We start from the raw sequence: 26236 nt of genomic DNA, 5'->3' as shown, positions 1-26236 counted from the left end.
CAAATTACTTGTACAGCACGATCATTTTTTGTAAAATTTATGTGCAAAGTATATAATGGTTCAGATTCATTATACAGCCTTTTTCTCAAGGATAACGTGGAGAAACCACCATTATGGTTTGGATGTCTTTACCAGTAGGGATGAAAATGGGCAGGACCTATGATGGAGGTTTTGTAATTTTTAGTTGTTCTATATCCGAATCTGCATGTATTTAGTTGCTATGGATCTAAATTGTTTGCATCCCTACTTAAGGGGCTGAGAGGCTCCACGGTGACTGGCTTTGTTTTGGTGTCCATGGTGTAAAACCGCTCCTATCCACTAGGGATAGTTTTGCATTAGCTTCAAACCTTGAGGCAAGGGATAGACTCCTTGAGTATCCAATTAATATGACATCTTTCAACTTGAACACCTTAAGCTGACCCACCTAGACAGGATGCTATATGCACATTATACAATCTCCTATATTGGGAAATGGAAACCTAGAGAATACTAAACCTACTAACTTGCTATTGGATTTTCATGAATTTTAAGTATTTTTTTAAATTTTGATGGTACAGATAAGATTTATATGCTTGTTTTTATAGGAATCACTTCTTGAAACATTTGATTTTGATGCATGGATAAGTTTTATAAGATTTCAAAAATCAATAGCCTACGATTTTCATAAATTTTCGATGCTCCAAATATCATTTTTTCGTTCAAAATGCATGATCCAAGTATCGATTTCTAGTAAATCAATCGTCTGAACACATATATAGGATCAGAATTAAAAAAAAAAAACACTGAAAATCCTCTATCATGTTTTCATTTCCCCTCCTATATAATTAAATATAAGCACATTTAGCTGCTTGGATCTAGGACCTTGTCAGACACGAGTTCAGGCCAGTCAAATATCCAACCAAACACAGTGTCAACGCCCAGCCCAAATGTGTACGTAGGGCTGGAAAAAATCTTTACTCGACCCATGACTGATGGGTCAGGTAAACCTAGTTTGACTGGAGGAAGGAACAGCCAGTCTGATATGATTGTAATAGACTCATGGGTCAGTTATGTCAGGTTTAAAACTTAGACCCAGTTAAAAATTGGGTCTGCTCTTAGGTATAAAACTTTTTGCCCGTGAGCATGTTGGTACCTGACCCATTACTATGCCCTACCCCATTGGTCATTTAATACAAAACAAATCCAACTGAATCAGAACACAATTTGTACTTGAATCTGATTGTAAGATATGTACTTGAACCAATTCATTCCCCAACAGATAAAAATTAATGGAGCAATGTCCAAACCCATTTAAAACCCTGCATATGTATATGCATATTCTTAATTTTATGTTTTTTTTCAGATACTTGAGGAAAAACACCTCGCTCACAGTGCAAAATCAGTGTAAAATGTAAATACTCTAGGTTTCGTTTTGCCTACCAAAAAGTAGGCTCAGCTTTGACCTTGCGGCAAGGAATGATATGTACTCCTGGGTTTTGAACTCATGATGTCCCTTCAACTTGGTGTCATGCACGAGTCACCCCTACCAATTACCAAATGAGCAGGGGTGTACCGTTTTAGGCTGTAGTGTTCCCAATATATTTAATTTCTTTTTTATAGGCAAGCTGGGGTCAGCCAGATCCCTACCAGTTATACAACTATATCATTGGGTTTTGAACTTGCTACGTCCCAACATAAGGTGACGTGCACCCGCTGCTCCTACCAGACAAGGGGAGCCCTCGTTGGTTAGTCAAGCTCAACTTTTCTTAACCTAGTTTGACCTACCTTGTTTGCACTTGGAATCATTTATGGACCTGATAGCCCAAACTGTTATGGATCCAACTAAAGTTTCATCAAAGTCGAACCCATTTTGACTCGTTGAAAGATTGACCAAATACCGTCAGTATCCAAACTTTTTAAACTTAACCAAAATCTAGAACCGGTGAAAATCCAATGGTGGACCTATTAAAAAGCTACGAGATTTTTTATAAAATATCTACATTTTCATTTATATGTGATTATTATGACATGCTTTATAGATACTAGGATGCTAAATAAAATACAAGAAGATTAAAGCATGCAAGCTTGTTAATAAGGCATGATTTATTTTTTCATCTATTTAATGTGATGCCTCTAAAAGTAGTAAAATAATATGACTGGATCCAATATCCAATGGGTTAGCCTGGTCTGAAGTAAAAGCCAAGTTTTGACCCGAGTCGGCTCAAAACCTGGTTGGATCTGTTGAGGGTTCATACGAACTCTATTGATTTCAATTTGACCTTTTAGTCACTACGGTGCTAGCCTTAACACGACATTCACCTCGGATTAGGGATGTCAATGGGTTGGATGTTATCTGACATCGTATCTGAATCCAGCTCTAGTCGGATTTGGTAAAGAGAACCAAATCCAATTAATAATTGGGTTCGGATTTGGCATAGAATTTATAGTCAAACCCGATGGGTATCCAAATCTGTTTACACACAAGTAATTGGATTCATTATTGTCCTTTCTACATCAAAATCCGACTCTGACTCCAAATCCAATTAGCTAATATCTGATTAGTTGGGTTTAGTAAAGGCTATATCCAACCCGAATCCAAAACCATATCCATCCCTACCTTGAATGGATCACGTGATACACCAAATCACTCCTCTTGGTATTCTGGCATTACCACCGTCTTTTCGTTCCGTGCAAACAAGTGGGGCCCATACTGACGGCCCCCACAAGACATCTTACATAGTGACTGCGCTGGCAGTCATTCTCTGGGATGGACGGTGATGATGCAAAAACACCAAAGATCGGTGATCGACATACCACCTGATATGCTTTTGGTACGATCCGAGCGGGTGGCACACACAAAATATGAGCACATGCAAGGGATAAGGTGTTCAGCCCTGATCACTGAATCTGTTCTCCATACAAGGCCGATGTGCTAGAGAACAGTTACGGTCATATTGCATATGACCTTATATTTGATCACCACCCTGCATCTCACTTGATGGCGGTTCTCAAGTGAGATGTGCGGTGGGGATTGAATGTAACCAACAATCAGTTGTATACAATATGACCACAAACAAAGTTAAGGGGGGCGTTTGATACGCTGGACAAACGCGGCCCGGCTATTCAGATCACTCGCCTCAGCGCCACACTGAAAATGTGGCCCACAGGATGCGCTTTGTAACGTGGCGTGTGTTTTTTGCCCACGCATATCAAACGCTGGACAAAGCCTACCTACCCACGTGGGTTTTGTCCAGCGCATCAAACATAATCCAAGGGAAGAAAATTTGGAAGCCATATATCAGTAATATGGACAGACACAACCTGAATGGTGTTCACGGGAGGTACTCGGGGGTATGTTTCTGCTTCAAAATGATCACTTGCTTCAAACGAGAGCTCCAAAAGAAGAACAAATTAACACACACAGTGATGAAACCTCGATCGGGATCCTGAATCTGGTTTAGGGTGTGAGCATTGAAGGTGGGGCATGTACATCAGAAAGAGGAATCAAACCCTCATCTGTGTCACTATATGTTTTTTTTCAAAGGCAAGCTGGGGCTTAAGCACCCCTACCATTGAGTTTTGAACCTGCAATGCCCCAACACAAGGTGACGTGCACTAGCTGTTCCTACCAGACAAGCTGAGCCCCCGTTGGTCACCACCACATGCTTTTTCATTGAGTTATTCCAGTTCTCTTCTTCATGGTGGTCATTCCCTCATCCCTTCCTCAGAGAACTCTTAATATTTTTATTCTCATTATTGATAGAATATGATGCAAAAGGGGGTTACGTGAATGGGTAACCATAAGTCATGGGTTAGTGGGTATGCGTTAGAGACGTTTTAGAATCCACGATTGTGTTGTGGTTCTTAAACTTAAGGAGTAAGTTATGTAATTTATAAGTTATAAATGGGTCATGAGTAGTGGCTATTAATGAGGAAGTGATAGTTATAGGTTTACCTTTTTAGCTATAAATAGAGGTCTTAGAGGTTGTACGAGAGGTGTAATCTCTCACCTTTTGTTTTTACTTTGTGTTAAAGATTTTCAATATTTTACTCCATTGTTAAGTTAATATTTTATAGTGTTGCTGCATATATCTTTACTTTATTCCAACAAGTTTGGTATCAGAGCCCCAGGTTCGATTAAGCTGGGTGTGTTTGAGCATTGCGAAGATAATTGCCGAAGCTGGATCTTCAAGTTGGTTGGTAATTACGTGGTGTAATTCACGATGTCTAACGGTACAAATCTGAACTCTATAAATCTCTCACATGCCTTGGTACCTATTTTTAATGGAGAAAATTATGAATTTTGGAGTATTAAGATGAAGACGTTTTTCATTTCTCAAGATCTTTGGGATCTAGTTGAAAATAGTTTTGTAGAGACACAAAGCTCAAAAGCAACAGAAAAGGCAGCAAGTGAAGTAAAGGAGTTGCGTAAGAGAGATGCCAAGGCTCTTCTCGTTTTGCAGCAAGCCGTGACTGAAAGTATTTTTCCTCGAATTGCGGCAGCCACCAAGTCGAATGAAGCATGGACTATTTTGAAGGAAGCCTATCATGGAGATAGTAAGGTAACTATTGTAAAACTCCAAACACTTCGTAGAGATTTTGAGACCCTACTAATGAAAGAAAATGAGCCTGTGCAAGATTTCTTTTCTAGAATGTCTACTACTGTAAATCAAATGAGAACATTCGGAGAAATAATTGATGATAAAAAGGTAGTAGAAAAAATCCTACGAAGCATGCCACCAAAGTTTGATCATGTCGTCACAGCTATAGAGGAATCTAAGGACATGAATAATTATTCGATTAACGAATTAATGGGTTCTCTTTTGGCACATGAGGCTAGATTGAACAGGTCAACCGAAAAAAGCATTGAACATGCATTTCAGGCCAAGGTAGAAATTTCCAACAAGCAAACAAGTGGCGAAGGTACCTTAGAGAATAAATATCCAGGAAGAGGAAGAGGTAGAGGAGGATATCGTGTCTGTGGTCGTGGTCGTGGAAGATTTGAAATGGGTCGGCACAATGGAAGCAATCAAAGGCCAAATTATAAAGACAAACAATGTCATTATTGCAAGAAGTATGGACACGTGGAAGCAAGGTGTTGGGAGAAATCAAAAAGCAAGTTAATGTTGCTGAAGAACAAGAACAAGGTAATATTTTCCTTGCACAATTTGAAACCAAGGTTAATAATATGTGGTTTCTAGATAGTGGGTGTAGTAACCACATGACAGGTGAAAAAAGACTTTTTCACAATATTGATGAGTCCATGAGAATGAATGTTCATCTTGGAAACAACAAAGAGGTACAAAGTGAAGGCAAGGAAACTATTGAAGTTGATGTTAAATCAGGTAATAAAAGAATGATTCATGATGTTTATTATATACCTGGTTTATCATACAATTTATTGAGTGTTGGACAATTAATTGAGAATGGGTATGCACTTAACTTTTATGATGGAATATGTGAAATTAGAAAAAGGAGAATGGACACTGAACCTCTTATAAGAGTCAAGATGGCACCTAATAGAATGTTCCCTCTTGAATTTACACACGTGAATGATGTTGCCTTAATTGGTAAAGAGGATGAGTCATCACATCTTTGGCATTTACGATATGGCCATTTACATTATAATGGGCTAAAAATACTAAGAACCAAAAACATGGTTTTGGGATTGCCTAGTATAACGTGTAATGATGGAATTTGTGAAGGGTGCATATATGGGAAGCAACATCGTTTATCATTTCCCATCGGAAAGGCGTGGAGAGCTAGAAAGCCTCTTGCGTTAGTTCATGCAGATCTTTGTGGTCTCATGAATACTCCATCCTTAAATAATAGTAGATATTTTTTATTGCTTACTGATGACTTTACTCGCATGAGTTGGGTGTTTTTTCTCTCTCAAAAATCAGAAGCATTTAAAAAATTTCAAGAGTTCAAGGCTTTTGCAGAAAAGGATAGTGAGCATGTCATAAAGTGTCTATGCACAGATAGAGGGGGAGAATTTTTGTCTAATGATTTTGAAGAGTTTTGCAAAAGGAATGGAATTCGCAGGCAGTTAACAGTAAGAAAAACACCAGAACAAAACAGTGTAGTTGAGCGAAAAAACCGTACAGTTGTAGAAATGGCAAGGAGCATGTTGACTGAAAAACAACTCCCGAATGAATTTTGGGCTGAAGTCGTGAACACAACAGTATACTTACTCAATATATCTCCAACAAAAGTTATGCATAACATGACTCCATATGAGGCGTGGTGGCAGCGGAAGCCAAATGTAAGTAATTTAAGAATTTTTGGTTGTGTTGCTTATTCCTTGATCGATTATAGTGATCGTAGCAAGATGGATAAGAAAAGTGAAAAATGCATTTTTGTTGGTTATAGTGACACAAAAAAGGGGTATCAATTATATAATCCAACATCTAAGAGTTTAATCATTCGTCGTGATGTTATTTTTGATGAATTAAGCTCTTGGACTTGGAATCAAGATGCAGATAAGTCAAAAATGAAGGTCATTCCCCTTGCATCTGATAAGACATTGGAAGCTTCAACAAGTATGTCTCAAAACAATGGCGATAATGAGGACATAGACTCACCACCTAAAAAGGTAAGATCCATAAAAGAGATTTATGAATCGTGTACTTTTGCCTTGTTGGTTGAAGAACCTATGTGCTACGAGGATGCTAGTGAGAAACAAGAATGGGTAAAATCCATGGAAGAAGAAATGGTAGCCATTCAGAAAAATGATACCTGGGAACTTGTAGATTTACCCACAGGTCAAAATGCTATTGGTGTGAAATGGGTTTACAAGGTTAAATATAATGCAGATAGGAGCGTGCAAAAATATAAAGCAAGGTTAGTCGTTAAGGGGTATGCTCAAGAATTTGGAGTAGATTTTTCAGAAACTTTTTCTCCTGTTGCACGTTTTGAAACTGTTAGAATTATTTTGGCATTAGCAGCTCATATGAAATGGTCAGTTTTTCAATTTGATGTAAAATCAGCATTTTTGAACGGGTTCTTGGAAGAAGAGGTATATGTTTGCCAGCCTCAAGGATTTATTGTAAAGAGAAGGAAGAGAAGGTGTACAGGTTAAAAAAGGCGCTTTATGGCCTTAAACAGGCACCACGAGCCTGGTATGGGAGATTGGACTCATATCTAATGCAAAGAGGATTTCACAGAAGTGAGAGTGAGCACACTTTATATGTAAAAGGATCAGGTACTGACTTTCTTATTGTCTGCGTTTATGTAGATGACATAATTTATACAGGCTCGTCAAGTACACTTTTTGAAGAATTTAAAGAGGACATGATGCATGAATTTGAAATGTCAGATTTAGGGTTGTTACACTATTTTCTTGGACTTCAAGTTCAACAAAGTGTTGATGGTATTTTTATTTCTCAAGAAAAATATGCTTTAGACTTACTTGAGAAGTTTAACATGGTGTCATGCAAGCCGTGTTCCACTCCCATGAATACTAATGAGAAATTATCAGTACATGATGGTACTGTGAAGGCTGATGAACGGTTGTATAGAAGTTTGGTTGGAAGGCTAATGTATCTTACACAGACTCGTCCAGATATCGTATTTCCTGTTGGCCTAATTTCAAGGTTTATGCAGTGTCCAATGATACATCAACTTGGAGCAGCAAAACGGATCCTTCGTTATATTCGAGCTACCACTAATTATGGGATTTGGTACAAATCAAATCCTGAGTTTAAATTAACTGGCTTTACTGACAGTAATTGGGCTGGTTTTGTAGATGACAGGAAAAGCACAAGTGGATTCATCTTTAATCTTGGATCAGGAGTCGTGTCATGGATGTCAAAGAAGCAAGCAACAGTGGCACTTTCATCTTCAGAAGCAGAGTATGTTGCTGCAAATGCAACTGTATGTCAAGCTATTTGGATAAGAAGAATTTTGGCGGACTTGCATCAAGAACAAGCGAATGCAACGGAACTCTATTGTGACAATCAAGCAACCATTGCCATGACAAAGAATCCTGTGTTCCATGGACGAACCAAGCATATTGAGTTACGTCATCATTTTATCAGACAAGCTGTTGCAGATGGAGCTGTAACAATGAAATATTGCTCTACAAATGACCAAATTGCAGATGGATTTACAAAAGCACTTAGCTATTCAAAGTTTGTGAAATTCAGATCCACTTTAGGTGTATCGAGTTTTGCATCAAGAGGGAGTGATAGAATATGATGCAAAAGGGGGTTACGTGAATGGGTAACCATAAGTCATGGGTTAGTGGGTATGCGTTAGAGACGTTTTAGAATCCACGATTGTGTTGTGGTTCTTAAACTTAAGGAGTAAGTTATGTAATTTATAAGTTATAAATGGGTCATGAGTAGTGGCTATTAATGAGGAAGTGACAGTTATAGGTTTACCTTTTTAGCTATAAATAGAGGTCTTAGAGGTTGTACGAGAGGTGTAATCTCTCACCTTTTGTTTTTACTTTGTGTTAAAGATTTTCAATATTTCACTCCATTGTTAAGTTAATATTTTATAGTGTTGCTGCATATATCTTTACTTTATTCCAACAATTATCTCTTTCTTACTGATAATGCATGGGATTCACCACTCTTTTATAGAGAAACATGCCCTCACTCTCCGATAACCACTCTCCACACCAAAGATCCACTATTTTTGTGGTCATTGGATTCTTTTGTGAGACTCAATGGCCATACTCTGGATCCAAGACAAAGCACCAGCCTTGCAAGCCAACCTGCTCTTGGATCCCTTGAATCTGTGCAGAGAGCTACCTAGTTATACCTCTGAAGGAATCACCAAAGAAGGAAGACAGGAGAAGGAAGAGATTAGCTAAGGAGACAAATCGTTTCAAACCTGAGAGAGAGAGAGAGAGAGAGAGACCAGTAATGGATACTTTTCTTACATGAAGAGGTGCATGGCCTGGCATGCTGTTTATAATGCACAGTGAGAGCACATCTAAAAGGAAAGTGAGGGTGCGCATAAGATGCAGTCGGGCGTATATAAAGGAAGAGTAGATTGTTACGATGTTTTCCCTTGACTTATATGAAAATGATGTCTTTTGCAAAGCTTGCTTGTTTCTCTAGAACCAAGGCCAAGCAATGCTAAGTCAGAGGTGTTGAAGAGGACTTGACACAGCTAGTCTAGCTAAATCTCAAGCCACCCATTTACTGAAACAGAGTCTGAAGGGGCTCATCCTGAAGTAAGGCTGGTCGTCCATGAACCTCCAATTGGCTATTGAGAATGGAGACATCTCGTCTTAGAGCTGTCAACGAGTCGAGTACTTGACCCATCAGAGTGCACTTCATCAACCTGGACAAATAACAAGTTGTCGTATTCCGGTTCGTTTTTTGTGTTTTGCCGGGTCAAGAAAATGAAATACCAAACCTGGACCTATTACTTTTACTATATATATATATATATATATATATATATATATATATATATATATATATATATATATATATATATATATATATATATATATATATATATATACTCACATCAGTAGCATATCTGGCAAAGACCATGATCAAAACCCAGTCCACATATTACTCGGGTTGGGTTTAGGTCAACCCAAATAATATTTGGGTCAACATTTTTTATGACTATACCCAAAAATTTGGGTTTGGGTCGGATCGGCCTAATTAAGATCCCTAGGTTAATAAGATCATGTCTTGATAGGTTATAAGCAAGTCTGATATCTTGAATTTGATTTCAGCTCTCACCCAAATGATGAGCAAACAATGTCTATGTTGCATATATTATTAGAGCAATCTCCAAGAAACAGTCTAAGGGGGTGTTTTAACGTAAATACTGAAAGCAATATAATATTTGGCTCAAATTTTTCAAAAGTTTCAAAAGCAATATAGGGTATTAAACTTTCAAAAGTTTTGACTCCTTAAACATTCAACTTGGTTTTTTTTTTCTTCTTAAATTCTGAAAGCAATATAATATTTGGATCTAAGGTCCTACCGTATTACTGTCTTCTTCAATGTGTGTTCAATAACTCTTTTACCCGTGAATGCAGTGTAAGCATTGGTTTCGATAATAATGATATCTCCCAACATACCCAAACTGGCTGTCACTCCACACCAATTGTAGGGGATGTATGGATTGATACATAAAATAGCTCACCTCCAGGCAGTTAAAAACCCTCAGCCACCCATCAAGGAACCTGATGCTTTAGCCTTGCAACAAGAGACGAGCATCATAAACTCTCAACATCGTCTAACTTAATTAAGAGAGATAGAGGAAAGAAAGATTATCGCACCAGACTTAACGTGGTTCGATTCCAATAATAATCTAAGTCCACGAATGTAGGGAGACCTCACACACTCATCACTTGGTTTCCCCCTTCTCCATTCAACTTATTTAAATATTATTTACAGCATAGATGGCAATCCTATCATTTGCCTTATCAACAGATTTACAAGAATCACGTATTTTGGTTTCCTTAATTTTGAGGTCATCTCGATCCTTGATGTGGGCAATAGAGCTTTGTGCTCATCTTTATCCTTGAAACTGACATGATCCTTGAGCTTATCCAGATCCTCAATATGCCCTCTCAAACTTCAGGATCGGTTATGAAGCTTGAACTTGTCGCGAAGAAGAATAAACCATGATGTCCCAACAACTTTAGTCATAATTTCTGTTATTTGATCCTAAGTGTTGATATGGAGAACTTGAAGTAAGCTCTTGTAGACACACGAACGAAATGAAAATCAATCTTTATGTGCTTACTCCAATTGTGAACGATGGGATTTACAAACATATATGTTGCTTCGATGTTATCATACCATAAAGAGTCTATGCCCACAAATGTAGAGAGACCTTACACACTCACTCAATTTACAAGAATCATGTATTTAATTGGTTTCCTTGATTTTGAGGTCATCTTGATCCAGACGATAGCTTTGTGCTTATCTTTATCCTTGAAACTCATGAGGTGATCCTTGAGCTGATCCGGATCCTCAATATGTCCCCTCAAGCTTAAGGATTGGTTTCTAAGCTTGAGCTTGTTGCGAAGAAGAATAAATCTTGATGTCCCAACAGCTTTAGACTTTAGTCATAATGTTTGTTATCTGATCCAGACGATAGCTTTGTGCTTACTTCGGTTGTGAACGATGGAATTTGCATACAAATATGTCGATCCGATGTTATCACACCGTAAGACTGGTGGTTTAAGAAACTGAATTCCAAGTTCAAATAACAAATTTTAAAGCCACGTAGTTTTGGTAGTAGCATTTGCAAGGGCTCAATATCCGGCCTCAGTGTTGGATCTGGATACAATGTGTTTCTTGCGAGCACTCCAAGAAACCAAATTCGATCCAATGAACACTGTAAAACCTCATGTGGATTTTTTATCATCCACACAGCCTTCCCAGACAGAGTTCAAATAGGTGGAGATACGAAGGTCCTTAGATCTGGATATATGAAGTCCTAGATCCAAACTACCTTTGAGGTAGTGTAGGATTCACTTAACGGCGTCCCGGCGACTAATGGTCGGGCAGTTCATGAATTGACAAACTTTGTTGATGGAGAAAGCCAGTTTTGGCCTAGTAAGAGTGGCATATTGCAGAGAGCCCACAATCTATCTATATTTAGTTGGATCTGGTAGAGGATCACCATCCAAAACAAATAACCTAGTTGACGTTGAGATAGGGGAAGGAACTAGTTTGGCCCCATCCATGTCTGACTTCTCTAGGAGATCTACAATATATTTCCTTTGACTTAAGATAATAATCCTTATTGGTGTGTAGATGACCTCTATTCCAAGAAAAAAAATGGAGAGGTCCAAGATCCTTGAGAGCAAATTCTTTGCCCATGATTGTGATTAGATTTGTAACATGAGAGGAAGAGCTACCTTAGATTTGTAACATGAGAGGAAGAGCTACCTTAAATAATGATGTCCTCTATATATATCAAAATATAAGTTAACAGGGAACCATTTTTTTGGATGAATAATGATGGGTCGGTACGAGACCTAGAAAATCCAAGATGCTCCAAAAATGCATTTAACTGATGAAACCAGACCCGAGGAGCCTATTTTAACCCATATAATGCTTTCTGAAGGCAACACACGTGATGTGGATATTGGTTGGTAACAAACCCTTAGGGTTGGTTCATGTATACTTCTTCATTGAGATATTCATGGGCCATCCCAAGGTGATGGAAATTGAGGGGACATATCTGATGGTCGGTATGGTTGAAAGTTTTGAAATAATATATCCCCTCCCGAGTAAAGCCCTTGGCTACCAGACGAGCTTTATAATGTTCAATGTCCCCATTAGCCCTACGCTTAATTTTAAAAATCCATTTACACCCGATAATATTGTGGTTGAGAGGAGGAGGCACAAGTTCCCAAGTTTGATTGTGAAGAAGCCGAGCAGGTTGTATGTTACCCCCTGAACACGGGGCCGCGTGTTCAGGGGTCCGAATGAGTGCCACGTGGCACTCATTCGGCTGGTTGTGTACAGAGGAAGGAATATTGCAAAACCCAAGATCTTCCTCCGTACATAACCAGCCGAATGAGTGCCACATGGCACTCATTGCCACATGGCACTCATTCGGATGAGTGCCACATGGCACTCATTCGGACCCCTGAACACGCGGCCCCGTGTTCCAGGGGGAACATACACCACCCTCTCGTGAAGAAGGGCATGAAATTCATCCTACATGGCTTGACACCATCTCAGATCAAGGTTGGCCTAACAATAGGTGGAAGGTTCACGATCTTGAGAGACTTAAGCAAGTAAGGCCATGGGAATAGGATATCGAGGGGCAAGGAATAGGGGAGGTTTGAGAGATCCAGTCTAAGATCTAGTAACCTTGTGGTGTGTATGGGTCAGTTACTGGGGGATACTGGATCGAACAGATGGCATTGAGGGGGGTGGATTAATAACCACTATTGTTTGATCCGGAGGACTAGGAGGAGGACCTAGGTTAACGGGTTCCAGCAGATGTGGCCGATGGGGATTGAATTGGATTTCAGAGATTTGGGTTTTGGAAAACATGAGAAAGTATATTAACGGGAATAGGAATACCATCAGAGGGATTGTTGGTAATTGAATTGGATTTGGGTTCAAGGTATGAGAACTGATTCTCATCAAAGACAATATATCAAGATATAATAAAATTTTCATTGTCAAGAAGAAAACATATATACCCTTTGTGATTAGGACTATAACCTAAGAACACACACTTTGTGCTCCAAAAATCCATTTTGTGGTTGTTGAAGGGGTGAATGCAAGGATAGCATGCACAACCAAAAACTCACAAAAATTTATCATCAGGAACCCTTTGAAAAAAAAAATTGGGACATTGATTTTTAGTAACAGGTGACGACATCCAATTTATAAGATATGTGGCAGTGAAGAAGGAATGATCCCAAAATTTTTGTGGGACACCTAAATAATAAAAGCAAGTCTGGTTTCTACTACATGCCAGTGCTTGCATTCTGCTATCACATTTTGCTTATGGGTTGCCTGATACCTTGATCTTATAGCAATTTTGAAATATTTTTATACTCTCCTCCCCAATCACTTTGGAGAGTTGATTTTTCTGTCAAAAAGGTTTTCAACATATTTCTTAAATATTTGAAACACTTGAATCACATCAAATTTATTTGGAATGACGTAAAGCCAAGTAAACTGAGAGTAAGCATCTATAAAATGAACATAATAACGATGTCCTCGAAAGGACACAACTGGGGCTCGTCCCCACATATCTGAAAATATCAAATCCAACGGTCCTGCCACATTTAGATTAGCATTATCAAAAGGTAAATTGTAGCTTTTACCTTTCTGACATGTCACACACACCATAGAGTTCAATTTATTTTGATAAAATAGAAGACCAAACTGATTTAACACATTATTCAAAATACGATAAGAAGGATCTGGTACAAACCTCCTTTACTTTGACCATGAAGAAGTTGAGCACCTGTCTTGCTATCCTTCACAAAGCACTTGTTAGGATAAAACTCAAATAAAATATTGTTGTCTTGAGTGAACTTATTTACAGATAATAAGTTTTGAGTGATTTTTTGGAACATGTAAAATATTTTTCATGGAAAACTTAGAACCAGATGAATAAAAATAAGAAAGAGCCTGTGTGGCTGATTTCAAACTTGTCTCATTGCCGACTTTGAGATCATTGCCTCCTTGATAATCGTTGTGTAGGGATAGATTGTTCAAGTTTGCAGTAATATGATATGTGGCGCTCGAATCAGAGTATCATGTGTTATCTCCATAGCTAACTAGTGTTGGGGCAACAAGGTATGCTTATGGATTATTCTTCTTTTGGAATTTGAAGGACCTGCATTGCAGTGCTCCATGACCAAACTTCCCACATGCTTGACATACCAAGTTATTTTGGTTTTGAAAATCAGAATTTTGAGGTTGCCTTCCTTGATTGGACCAACCACCACGTCCATCATTTTTCCCCATATTCTTATAATATTTTTTGTTTCTATTTTGACCTGATTGATTTTGATTTTGGTAACCTCTTCCTCAGTTGGATTGCTTATTCAAAAAAATTGCAAAATGGACTTATAGATTCACTAGGATCAACAACATTAACTTGATCCTCATAAGTAATAACCCATACAATACGTTTAGAGAGAACTCCTCTTTACTAATGACAATAGATGACTTCAAAACCCCATATTCAGAATTTGGAAGACCAGTAAGATTGTATGAGATTAAATCTTCTGCCACTAGTTTGGAAGTAAGGGCAATGTGATGAGCAATAACCTTTACCTTATAAAAATATGATGAAATTGAATGTGATCTTTTGGACAGATTCTGCAGTTGGCCACGAAGTTGGATGATTCGGGCCATAGATCTAGCCACATAACTAGTCTTAAGTGCATTCCAGACCTCAAAGGACTTTGACAGCCCAACGACTTGGCTATGAACTATGTCCATGAGGGACGATAAGATCCAACTCAGGAAGAGTTGGTCTTGCTTTTGTCATTGAATATAAGAATAATTCATGGTAGGAGAGGATTGTCCATGTTGAGAAATGAACTTATCTGGATATGGAGAGGATCCATCGAGTAGTTCAAAGTTCTTCAATAGTGGGATGAATTGTGACTCCCAGAGTAAGAAGTTGTCATAGGACAGCTTGACATTCAGGAACAATTGAAGGTTGTTCGGAACGGTTAACATGTTGGAGAAGGGTGATGCAACCATAGTACCAATGCCTCCATCTGAGGCACCACTGTTGTTGGTTCTGCTAGTGTTGGACGAGGTCTCCATGGTCACAAGTTGGTTGTGCTCTGATACTAAATTAAGGTAACAATGAAGGAAACTACACACACAGGAGAGAGGGGATAGAAAGATTATCGCACCCGACTTAGCGTGGTTCAATTCCAATAAGAATAAACATCTACGAATGTAGGGAGATCTCCCACACTCACTTGGTTTCTCCCTTCTCCATTCAACTTATTTAAATATTATTTACAATAAACATAAGGATACAGCATAGATGGCAATCTTATAATTTGCCTTATCTACAGATTTACAAGAATCATGTATTTTGGTTTCCTTGATTGTGAGGTAATCTCAATCCTTGATCTGAAAGATAGCTTTGTGCTCATCTTTATCCTTGAAACTGACGTGATCTTGAGTTTATCCTATTAACAAACTTGAATACCAAACTACCTAGCCAGGTGTATAGAGCCCTTGTGGGGGGGCGTAGCTAAGGGGGGGGGCAGGACTGGGCTGTAGCCCAGTCCTGCCTCCCCAAACAGTTAATTTTTTTTTTTTTAAAAGCCCAGTCCTAGCCCTGCCCTGATTCCATATGAAATAGATTTTTATCCATTTTTTAGCCCAGCCCTGACTGCAGCAAATAGTTTGATTTGTCCATATGAAATAGATTTTTATTAATAATTGTAGCCATTTTTATTTTATCTCAATTTTTTTTTCGGGGGCGCTGCCCCCGAACCCCCGACTATCACACAAATAAAAATTTTTTTGCTACACCCCTGTTTGCCCCCCCCTCACATGAATCCTAGCTACGCCCCTGCTTGTGGGCTTATAACTTATTGGTATTGATAGCTTTTTAGAGTGGCAGTCTATCAATAAACTAACTTATTGATAGTTAATCAATTATAAGATCTTATTCATCAAGCAATATGAATGCTGCCGTAGCGATGGGTTTTCAATATAGTTTCATCAAGCTGTCTCGAGTTACTGAAAACGGCAACAAGATATAGACCTTTCATGAAGTGGAGCTGCAATGTACAAGCCTAGCATGCACCGCAGTTCAGGCACCAAAATGTTTTGCTAACAAAGAAAAAAGAAAGTAGAAGAGGGCATTTTGTTTTTTATGTACTAGGATAGAAAGTACCATATCACAATATCACATGTTTTTGGAGAGAATACCTTATCACTAGGGGTGGCAATTTCTGACACGACCCGCCAACCCGCCTCTTAGGCGGGTTCGGGTTGGGCTTAAGCCAACCCGTTTAATAAACGGGTCGACCCGTGTAACCCGTTTATTAAACAGGTCGGGTTCGGGTTGGGGGTATGCCAACCCGGCTGACCCGTTTAATAAACGGGTTAGACAGGTGGGTCAACCCGCCAACCCGACCCGTCAACCCGACCTGCCAACCTGATCCGTCAACCCGACCCGCCAACCTGCCAACCCGATCTGTCAACCCGCGAACCTGAAAACCCGTTTACCCAACCCAACCCATTTATTAAATGGGTTGGCGGGTCGTGTCGGGTTACCCGTTTATTAAACGGGTCGGGTTCGTGTTTGCCACAGCTGACCCGTTTAATAAACGGGTCGGGTTCGGGTTGAGGTATGCTGACACGCCAACCCGACCCAATTGCCACCCCTACTTATCACCAATAACTACTTCATTGCTGCCTATCGGAAAAAAATAACTTCATTGCTATATAACGAAAAGTGTGAGAGATGAATAATTATATGTTGATATAAAAAGGTCCTACAGATTGTTGGGGTACAAAGATACCATACTAATCTAGTTTAACTAGCAATGCCCTATAACTTCGAGAAATTTTAGCAGCAGTGGTTCTATGCGAGGTGTCATGAGAATAAACATAATAAGGGCGCCTCAAAACGACAAGGGATCACATAAATCTTGATTAACAAACTAGAACTTTTTGACAGCAAAGATTTAAGATCACACGACGAACTGAAAGATACGAGCAAAATAGAAAAATGTAAAAGGAGACGAGATGATCCCTTGTTTTCAAACTTCATCAATAACTATCCCAGAAAACATTAGTCCAACTTACATAACGAATTTTCCAAGCTTCTTTGAAACAACATGATTATGAACCATTGTGCACTGCTTACATGCGAGGAGTCATGGGAATAAAGATATTAATGCATCTTTAATAAATAAACTATTCAACAGAAAAAAAATCATGGAAGATATAGCATAAAGTACACCATTCTATCAGCAAAGCAACATCAATAAGCTGATCTCAAAAATCACTAGCCAATTCACATGCCACAACTTCCAATTTTGCTTCCCAAGGACATCATTATGAACCATTTACATCATCCGCAAAATGTTGCGAAATAAGAAAAATGTAAGCAAAAGAACACAGTTTTATTGACAAAAAAACTTTTGACAGTAGAAATAAACTCAAAGATCACACAATAAATCAAGAGATACAAGAGGAATAAATTGGTAAACAGATACAAGAAACTCATGAAAAGTAAATCAAACTGAATTTCCTGTTCAACCTTTACATGTTTTATGTTACACAAACACCTACACTGCAGACTTCAACTTCTAAAGCCAAAGCTTGACCATCTCCTGGTTCCTTCTTTCTTCGGCCTGTGTGATTTAGAATCAATGAGATTCTCGAGGGATTTTGCCTTTCTATTCCTGGTCCTTCCTGCTTCTTTCAATAGCTCAGATAATCTTCTCTTCTCATCATCAACATCAGGGTTAGCAGTACCCAATTTCTCTTCCCTCACCCCAAGAACAAACTCTAGAATCTCAATAGCATCTTCAACCCTGACAGAATACAAAAAATTAGCAAAATTTTCATTATTAATCCTAAGTTTTGCAACCATTAACAGAAAATGCTTGAGTTCATCCTTTGATTTTTTTATTTTACTTCTCATCAATGCTTTAAATGACACAAATTATACAAGCAAAGAAAAAGTAAAAAGAATCAATACAAGAGTCAGAGAAGTGCATTGCATCCAGTTTCATTGCCCAACACATAAATGGAGTAACTACCGTCTGCTAGAATGTATATGCACCTGATAACCTCCTAATTCACGAGCCAAATCTAATTGCAACTTTCAATGCTACCCATACCAGAAGAAAGAACTTCTGCACACTGATTTACGAGTATACATATCACTTGACGAAAATGATACTATCCACATATATATCCAACAAACTATCTATAACTAATGCACAATGACCAACCAATGTCATCCCAGGAAATTCCCCACATTTTGCAAAGGTCTAGATCCCCACAAAGAATGCCTTGGCCGCTATGGTTCTCACTTCTGTATAACTCCCATTAACCAGTCACTTTGGTGATCTGTGGTAAAAGTATCTAAGAAACAGGCAGTTTTCGATGCAAAACCCTGTTAACAATAACATGCTTTTGCAAAAGGTCTAGATCCCCACAAAGAATGACTTGGCCACTATGGTTCTCACTTCTGTATAGCTCCCACGAACCAGCCACTTTGGTGATCTGTGGTAAAAGTCAGTATCTAAGAAATATGCAGCTTTCGATGCAAAACCCTGTTAACTATAAGATATGCTTTAGCAATTATATATAAAACAGGCTTCATTAGTGCCATCTCCAACACCACAGATGAGGGAGTGTCCGTCCTAGTTCTTGAACAAACAGGCAGCTACTACTTTTTTATATCTTTCAGGATCACAAATTTTAATACTCCCCCCCATGCTAAATACTTGAAGGCATTTTGATAGGGGCCAACGAGAAGCATAAGAATTTTGAAGAATAATAAATCAAAAGTATTCTGTGTGCAGCATGTTTTCCTTTAAAGTTTCAGTGGAATGATCAAGCTCATCAAATTCTTCTGTGTGCAGCATGTTTTCCTTTGAAGTTTCAGTGGAATGATCAAGCTCACCAAATTCTTCTCAATTATAACTGTGGTGCTTCATAACAGTAGGCATTACCAAGAGGCAATTTGTAAAATCTAAATAGAGCTCTAAACATTCAAGAAAGCTTTCCTATGAATCAGGAAGGTACTTTTTTCCAATAAAAAATAGATGCAGAATGATTTTAACCAATTTCCTTCAGGCTAACTGATTTAAGTGCCACTGGTATTCTAGGAAATGTTCAGCCCAAAAAAATATTTATATGGTATGCAAAAGTCAAATCACCAATGTTAGTATCAGCATCATTAGCGTATACTTTTTTTTCGAAGAATAACTAGGGAGACTCTTGGAAATTTTGAACACGGAAAAAATAAAGATAAGAAGAATTTATTTATATTATTTATTCAATAATGTGAGAATCCAAGAAAGCATATCAAGCTATTCAAAAAAAGAAAAAGGAATTTACTCATGTTTGAATAAAAAGAAAAAAGAATTATGATATCCTCATGCCAATGATAGAGTACCTTAATATTATTTAGGAAGAACTGACAATATTCTTGCATTTTTCCATAATATAAGAGGTATTTAGAACTAGGATGCAATGAAAAATCAGTCTCAAGACTAGGCTGAATGCCTACAAAAATTCGCACCCCCATCATGAAACAAAACATGGAAAATATTGATAAGAAAATCAATAACAATGAGGCACTATACAAAAGTAGAAGCTGTTCTATAAAAAAACTCAATTTAAATTTTTTTCATCACACTCAAAATCTTCAAGTATAAATAATTGTGGCCAATACAAATAGAAGAAATCAACTGCTGACAGATTCAGTAGACGATGACCTGACCCAGGTGGGAAACCTCAGTACTACAAACATGATGCGGACCGACAAAGCATCCAAAAGGAGGCAATAAGAAGGTTTTGACTGAAACTAGCCCTGGATTGCAACTTGGGGTTAAATGGTGTTAAGGATAGACGTGAAGGGTATACCAGTCCTAATAGGAATAGGACTCTAGGTGGCGTCCTGCAGCAGAGGGTATTTTAGTCATAATGCAGAACCAGTTTTAGTGAAACACAAACTCTGTATATTAATCATATTGTAACTCAAAGTTTGTATGCATCTCTTCTATAAATAGATACATAGGGACGTCCTCTAGTGTATCAAAAACAGAGGAACATTCCATTGAGCTCTCTCTCTCTCTCTCTCTCTCTCTCTCTCTCTCTCTCTCTCTCTCTCTCTCCTTCCCTTCATCTACACGCTGAGCCTATGCCAAATCAGACAGATAGCACCTCCAAGACCTTCATCCGGAAGTCATGGGAGTCATTGAATACTAAAACTATGCTCCATCAATTGCTATACTCACAGAGTTCCTAAGAAAAACTAAGCAAATTTTTGCTTGATCTTGGTTTAAAAGAGGAAAGAGTATCATACACTTCTAGTTTAAGATAGTTGTTTACTTGCTTTTCAGTTAATGACATGAAGTCGCTAGCAATACAGCATATTACCAGTGTGCTATGAAGTGTAAATCCTCAATAACAACCTACAGCACAGAATATAATGAAGAAGAACAATAGAAAAAGAAGGAAATACTTTGCAGCCATAACCCCAATTCACAATGATGATGGGGCAACACCTCCTCTTTAACATATAAATAAATATAAACATAAACATAAACATATACATATACACATACATGAAAAAGTTTACGTGTGTTCTTAACAACATTGAAAATTTAGGTGTGTTTTTTAAAATTTCCCTTTTTGACTGCTTCTTCGGGGTTTCAAATTTCTGCCAAAATATAAATTTCTGATACATAGGCATGTGTCTAGATCACCAGCTCAATCTGCATCATGATCCAGAGATGTGGAACGAAGAGAAGGATATAGGTGGTAGGAGGAAATTAAAGAAAAAGTTTGTAAGAGAGGGGGTGATAAGGGAGGGGGAGGGGGAATGAAATTCACTTTTTAATAAAAACCTAGGGCATAAAATCGCTCTCTCTTTCTGTCGGTGGCAGATTCTAAAAAGAAGAGGAGGAGGATCCGGTATGGTACTCTCTCTCTCTCTCTCTCTCTCTCTCTCTCTCTCTCTCTCTCTCTCTCTCTCTCTCTCTCTTCTTCTTCCTTCTCCTCCTCCTCCTCTTTCGTCCTCTTCTTTCTTCTTCTCCTACTCTTCCTCTTTTTCTTTCATCTTCTTCTTCATTCTCCACCTGTTTCTTTTTTTTCTTCTTCCTTCTCCTTTTTGTTTTTCTTCTTCTTCTTCTTCTTCCTCCTCCTCCTTTTTCTTCTTCCTCCCTGCCTTTCATCGAGGTCAAAAAAAAAAAATTGGTTGGGTCGCGGTTGGACCCAACACGATCCAGACCACCATGTACCCATGCTGTGTCTGGTACAAGTACCCGTGTCGGGCTGTGTCGACACGGGTACGACTGTCTGGTTTTCGTGTCTATGTGACATAACCTTTAACTAAAAGGATAGAAATGGCATTGACATGAATCCTTATTAGAGGGACTTGCCTAGTCAATGACTAAGCTTGAAGTTTTTCTTATTTTCCATTAAGAAAAAGTAGTGAAGAGGGAAAGGATTCTCTCTCTCTCTCTCTCTCTCTCTCTCTCTCTCTCTCTCTCTCTCTCTCTCTCTCTCTCTCTCTCTCTCTCTCTCTCTCTCTCTCTTTGTCCCCCTTCTTTACCTTTCTTTTTTAGCATTTTTTTTATTTTTATCATTTAGCATTTATATATTTTAGTTTTTGTAAAAAAAATGGATCTCTAGTCAATGTTAGCAATTTCCCAGGACTTTTGACCACTAAAGTCACTTTTCATTCTCAACCTCCACTAGTATTTCACCAACATCACTATAGACTCGCACATACAAACCTTTTTCTTTCTACACCAATTATCGAAATATAAAAAACTTGTAAAATTATTTTTTACATCATCATTATTAAAGTTATTGCCTAGTTGCCTACTCTAGAAAGGTCAGGATGAGCTATGCCATGTATTATTATTTCAATTACCCTAGCTTAGTGGAGGTTAGGTACCAGGCTCTTGCGCATTTGAGCCAAAAGAACACCTAGATCTAAATCATAACCAGCACAGTACTTAATATTTCAGTAACATTGATAATTCTGTGCCCTATTGGGTTGAAGCATAATAGGAACAATTTTCCATGTTATTCTATATAGACACAGATTGGTGTATACATGAATGAATGAACTGGAATGGCTTTATGTGCATATTTGTATGTATTCATGATCATGCACCATTTGTACACACTGGCATAACATGTAGCCCATTACTCGTTGTATTATCATGGAAATCATAGAGCAATTGAAACCATAGTAATTATAATGATGATATACGTTTCACACTAGTTCTAGGCTACAAGTACCAGGCATCACTCAGGCTAGGTGTAGGCAAGGCCAAGCAAGGTTTTAACTCACTTTTTAGTTAATTTAAATTGATGTCTCCTAGAGCTTTTCTCCCCACCACTATTGATTGCTCAATTACATTATAATCAAGATTCAACATTCAGCAAGTACCATGTCTGAAGCACATGCGAGGGAAAGATCATTTATAAAAAATGTGGAATACATTGTTTTAGAGAGAGAGAGAGAGATTCTGCCCTTGAAGGAAAATAAAAGAACGATGGTTGGGAGATGTCATACTAGTGTTCATGAGGAGATAAACAGGAGCAGTGACCCCCTTTATGCTATAAAATCTAAACGGAACCCAATTAGACTGTCTAGAACTTATTAGGCTAAAAAAATGTCAGAAGCATTTGACTAGTTCATTTTAATCCTTTTGCAAAAGGCTGTTATAAAAGAATATGAGATTTCTAAAATTCTTAAATCCTTTAAGATGAAACAAATGTTGCAGTACTACAGAAAATTTTTGCTATTAATGTAGATGCGAACACAGACAGACACACAAGCACACGTACGCACAGAGAGAGAGAGAGAGGTCACATTTTTCTGCAAGTGAATGAACTTAGTCAAAGAAGGAAACACATGAAGTGAAGAAAAGAATATTAGCTCTGTTAAATAGAGGGAAAAAAAATGAAGGAACCACTTTCTTGCAACTCATGTGATCCAAAATCAAGTGATTCCATTTCATGTGATTCAAAATTACATGATTCCAAATCACACAGAGGGCAATGTGATTTATAATCACATGAGAAGTGGGTAAAATGGCCCCAAATCTGATTTCAAATCTCACAACCCCATTTTCTAACATTTGCTTGCACGTGAGAAACAAGGCGAACTAAAATAGTTCTCCCACCATTGTGAGAGAACGATTATCATTTGGGGCCAAGCATACATGTTTAAAGAGGAATTCCCAACCCAAAATTTGTGTTTATTTACTTGACCTATTGCATTTCACTCACTTTTTTCCATTTTTTCGTACATTTTGATGCTCGTCATAAAACATGAAAAACAAAAACAGTAGCACAGTTTCGTTAGAAAACACTCATGAACACAAAACATTGACACAAGTATCTACTTTAATCAAGCTTCAAGCAGATAACGGCTACAGGCTGTTAAAAAATCTTGACATAAAAATTCTTAAGCATTTTTTAACTAAATTACACATACCATAAAGTAGAAGTTTTTAGCGTTATGCAAAAGCAGCAAAACCCTCATGACACTTAAATTCTCTAAGGAGAATGATTTGGGACAACAAACTGATTGAGTATCTATTCTGGAGGAGGGATTTTGCCCTTCTCTTGTTTTTGTGAAAAAGAGAATCCACAATCTCACCTAACGGGTGGTTTTTATGGATTCATCATTTTGCGAACGACTGAAGCCCGTAACTCACCCCAACGAGTCACAAGTCTCCACAAAGTTCTCCACCAAACAGATTCCTAGGTAACAGTGAACTGGCATTACAGTATAAACCAAGAAAAAGTAAGCACACGCACTCAGATGATGATCAACAATGAATAATGATTCAGAAGAGCAGAAGATGATGGTACTAATTGAACACAAATAACAGGAGAGAAAATACCGTAAGCCGCTCCTACCTTCCAATTGCATCGTAAGCGGCAGCAAGATTACTACACACCCGGAGCGTGTCAGGATGAGCAGGCCCGCATTCCTTCTCCAGGATGGCCTTAGCCTCTTCGAACAGCTTCACCGCCTCCTCGATTGCAAACAACTGAATGCACACCAGCCCCATCTGGTTCAGAACCATCCCGAACAACAAAGACCTCTGCTCGCCCCCACCTTCCCTCAGCTTCTCCACCGCCCCCTTGAAACACTCATAGGCCTCCTCGAACCTCCCAAGGATGTAATTCATCACTCCCATCTGAGCTTCCAACCCCGCAACCGTGCTCCGTTGTCCTGGTCCTCCATCGAGCAGCTTCGCCGCCTTCTGCAACACCTTCAACGCTTCTCCATGCTCGTTCATGGCCTCGTAAACGGCCGAGACCTCGGCAAGGCCGCTCGCGAGCTCCTCGCAGTCCTCGAACTGCACCTGCTTCGACATGTAGATCCTCAGAGCGCTCTCGCAGTAAGATTTCGACTCCCTGAGCTTGCCCGTCCGGTGGTAGAGGTGGGCGAGGCGGACGTATACGGCCGCCACCTCCGGATGGTTGTCCCCCACTGTCGACTTGAAGACCGTGAGCGCCTTCTGGTATGCGAACACCGCCTCGTCGTAGCGGCCGAGCGAGAAGTAGGTGTCTCCGATGGATCGGTCGATGGCCGCGATGTCTCCCTCGTGGCCTCCCTCCGAAGAGAACGCCATGCCGGCGAGCACTAGATTCTCGAGCGCGGACTCGTAGTCGCCGCGAGCGTCGCAGATCAGGGCCATCAGGCGGCGATCGGCCGCCTCCTCCAGCGACCCGGCGTCCCGCTCGCGGTGGACGGAGAGCGCCTGCCGGCAGAGCTCGTCGGCCTCCGGGAACCTCATCGCCTGAACGTACGCCTCGGAGATGTACCGGCAGGTCTCCGCGACTCTAGGATCGGTCTCGCCGAGGGCTTGCTTCTGGATGCGGAGAGCGCGATCGTAAGAATAGAGCGAGCGATCGGTCCGGCCGAGCATCGCCAGGGTGTCTCCGAGCTGCATATAACCGGAGAAGGCGGCGAGGGCGTGGTCGGAGCCGAGGTTGGGCGCTGGGATCTGGATCGAGCGCTCGAGGCCGGAGACGGCATCGTCGAAGCGGCCGAGGGCGGAGTTGATGGCGGCAGCGACGTGCAGGCACATGACGAGGTCGAGGTTGGGGATCAGGGAGCCGGAGGACGTGACCTCGAAGGATCTGGCGGCCCTGAGGACGTATTCGAGCGCCTTCAGGGGGTTTTCGGCGGCGAGGTCGCGGGCGAGCTTGAGGAGGAAGGGTCCCAGATCGGGATTGTCGAGGGCTGCGTCGACCATGGCGGAACTCGGCTCATGCGAAGGAGAGGACTTCCGGCGGTCGGAGTCATTGGGGGACGACTTCTTTCCGGGGGTGGCTGGCGAGTGGGAATGGAACTTCCTGGGGACGGGAGATCTCTTGGGAGTTGAGGGCCTCACCTGCTGCTGCTTCTCCTCCTCCTTTCCACCTCCTCCGTCCGCCTCCCTATGTTCGTGATCGCCGTCACCGTGCGCCAGTGGTGGTGGCGCTGCTGCCGGTGGGTCTTCCGGGAGGACGATGCCCGGCATTGTTCTTTAGACGCTCCTTTCTCGCAGTTTGAGTGCGGGAGGAGGAGAAGGTTTGGTCAATTATGGGGAGTGTTAACGGACAGGTGGTCGGATTCTCCCAGCCTGGACTGACTTGTCCGGTGGGAACAAACACTCTTAATTTTAAGGACACGTTTTCATTCTGAGTCCCAGTCTTTACCTAATATATACCAAAAGGGAACCCAATGTTTTGAAACACCATTTCCAAACCTACCTTAGATTGCCTTTGTTTCACTGGTCATAAGTTTGATAACCTAGGCCGGATCAGGTGCCATCACGTTGCACCCTTTCAGTGTGCTGCTGCCTCCTCCTTAATTGGTCTAGAAATCCTTGATCTCGAGTGAGTGATTGGGAGAACTCATGCTATGTCACAATGACACGCTATTTTGAAGGTGTGTCACATGTGACACAAGCCGGGCATGATACGACATGTTGACACAACTATGGCATTTATGAACATTGATTTAATATTTTTAAATGTATTATTTTAATGATATTTCAGTAAAACTATATTTTATATATTAAAACATCAAACAAATGGTT

The 26236-nt window shown here is 39.7% G+C and overlaps 1 protein-coding gene across 3 annotated transcripts; it reads right to left on the bottom strand.

The window, feature by feature from the left end:
- Window positions 1–17555: 17555 nt before the first annotated feature.
- Window positions 17556–25711, bottom strand: LOC149814611 (protein KINESIN LIGHT CHAIN-RELATED 1-like). 3 transcript variants are annotated; one of them, XR_016427869.1, is made up of 3 exons: window positions 24060–25703; window positions 23797–23915; window positions 17556–17971 (listed from the first exon to the last, which is right to left on the bottom strand). XR_016427869.1 is itself a non-coding variant. In XM_089988694.1 (2 exons), the coding sequence occupies exons 1-2, from the start codon at window positions 25673–25675 to the stop codon at window positions 17737–17739; spliced, it is 1851 nt and encodes a 616-aa protein (XP_089844820.1). In that variant the 5' UTR covers window positions 25676–25711; the 3' UTR covers window positions 17556–17736. The 3 variants fall into 3 exon arrangements, 2 of the variants coding, with proteins under 2 accessions (XP_089844820.1, XP_089844821.1); XM_089988694.1 differs by lacking the exon at window positions 23797–23915 and having other exon boundaries at window positions 24060–25711; XM_089988695.1 differs by lacking the exon at window positions 23797–23915 and having other exon boundaries at window positions 24044–25703.
- Window positions 25712–26236: the final 525 nt, after the last annotated feature.

Source organism: Nuphar pumila, chromosome 15 (genome assembly GCF_984573655.1).
Source record: "Nuphar pumila chromosome 15, dmNupPumi1.hap1.1, whole genome shotgun sequence".
Classification (NCBI taxonomy): Eukaryota; Viridiplantae; Streptophyta; class Magnoliopsida; order Nymphaeales; family Nymphaeaceae; genus Nuphar; species Nuphar pumila.
Note: the sequence above shows the minus strand (reverse complement) of the source record. Positions and strands in the feature narration are given on the sequence as shown.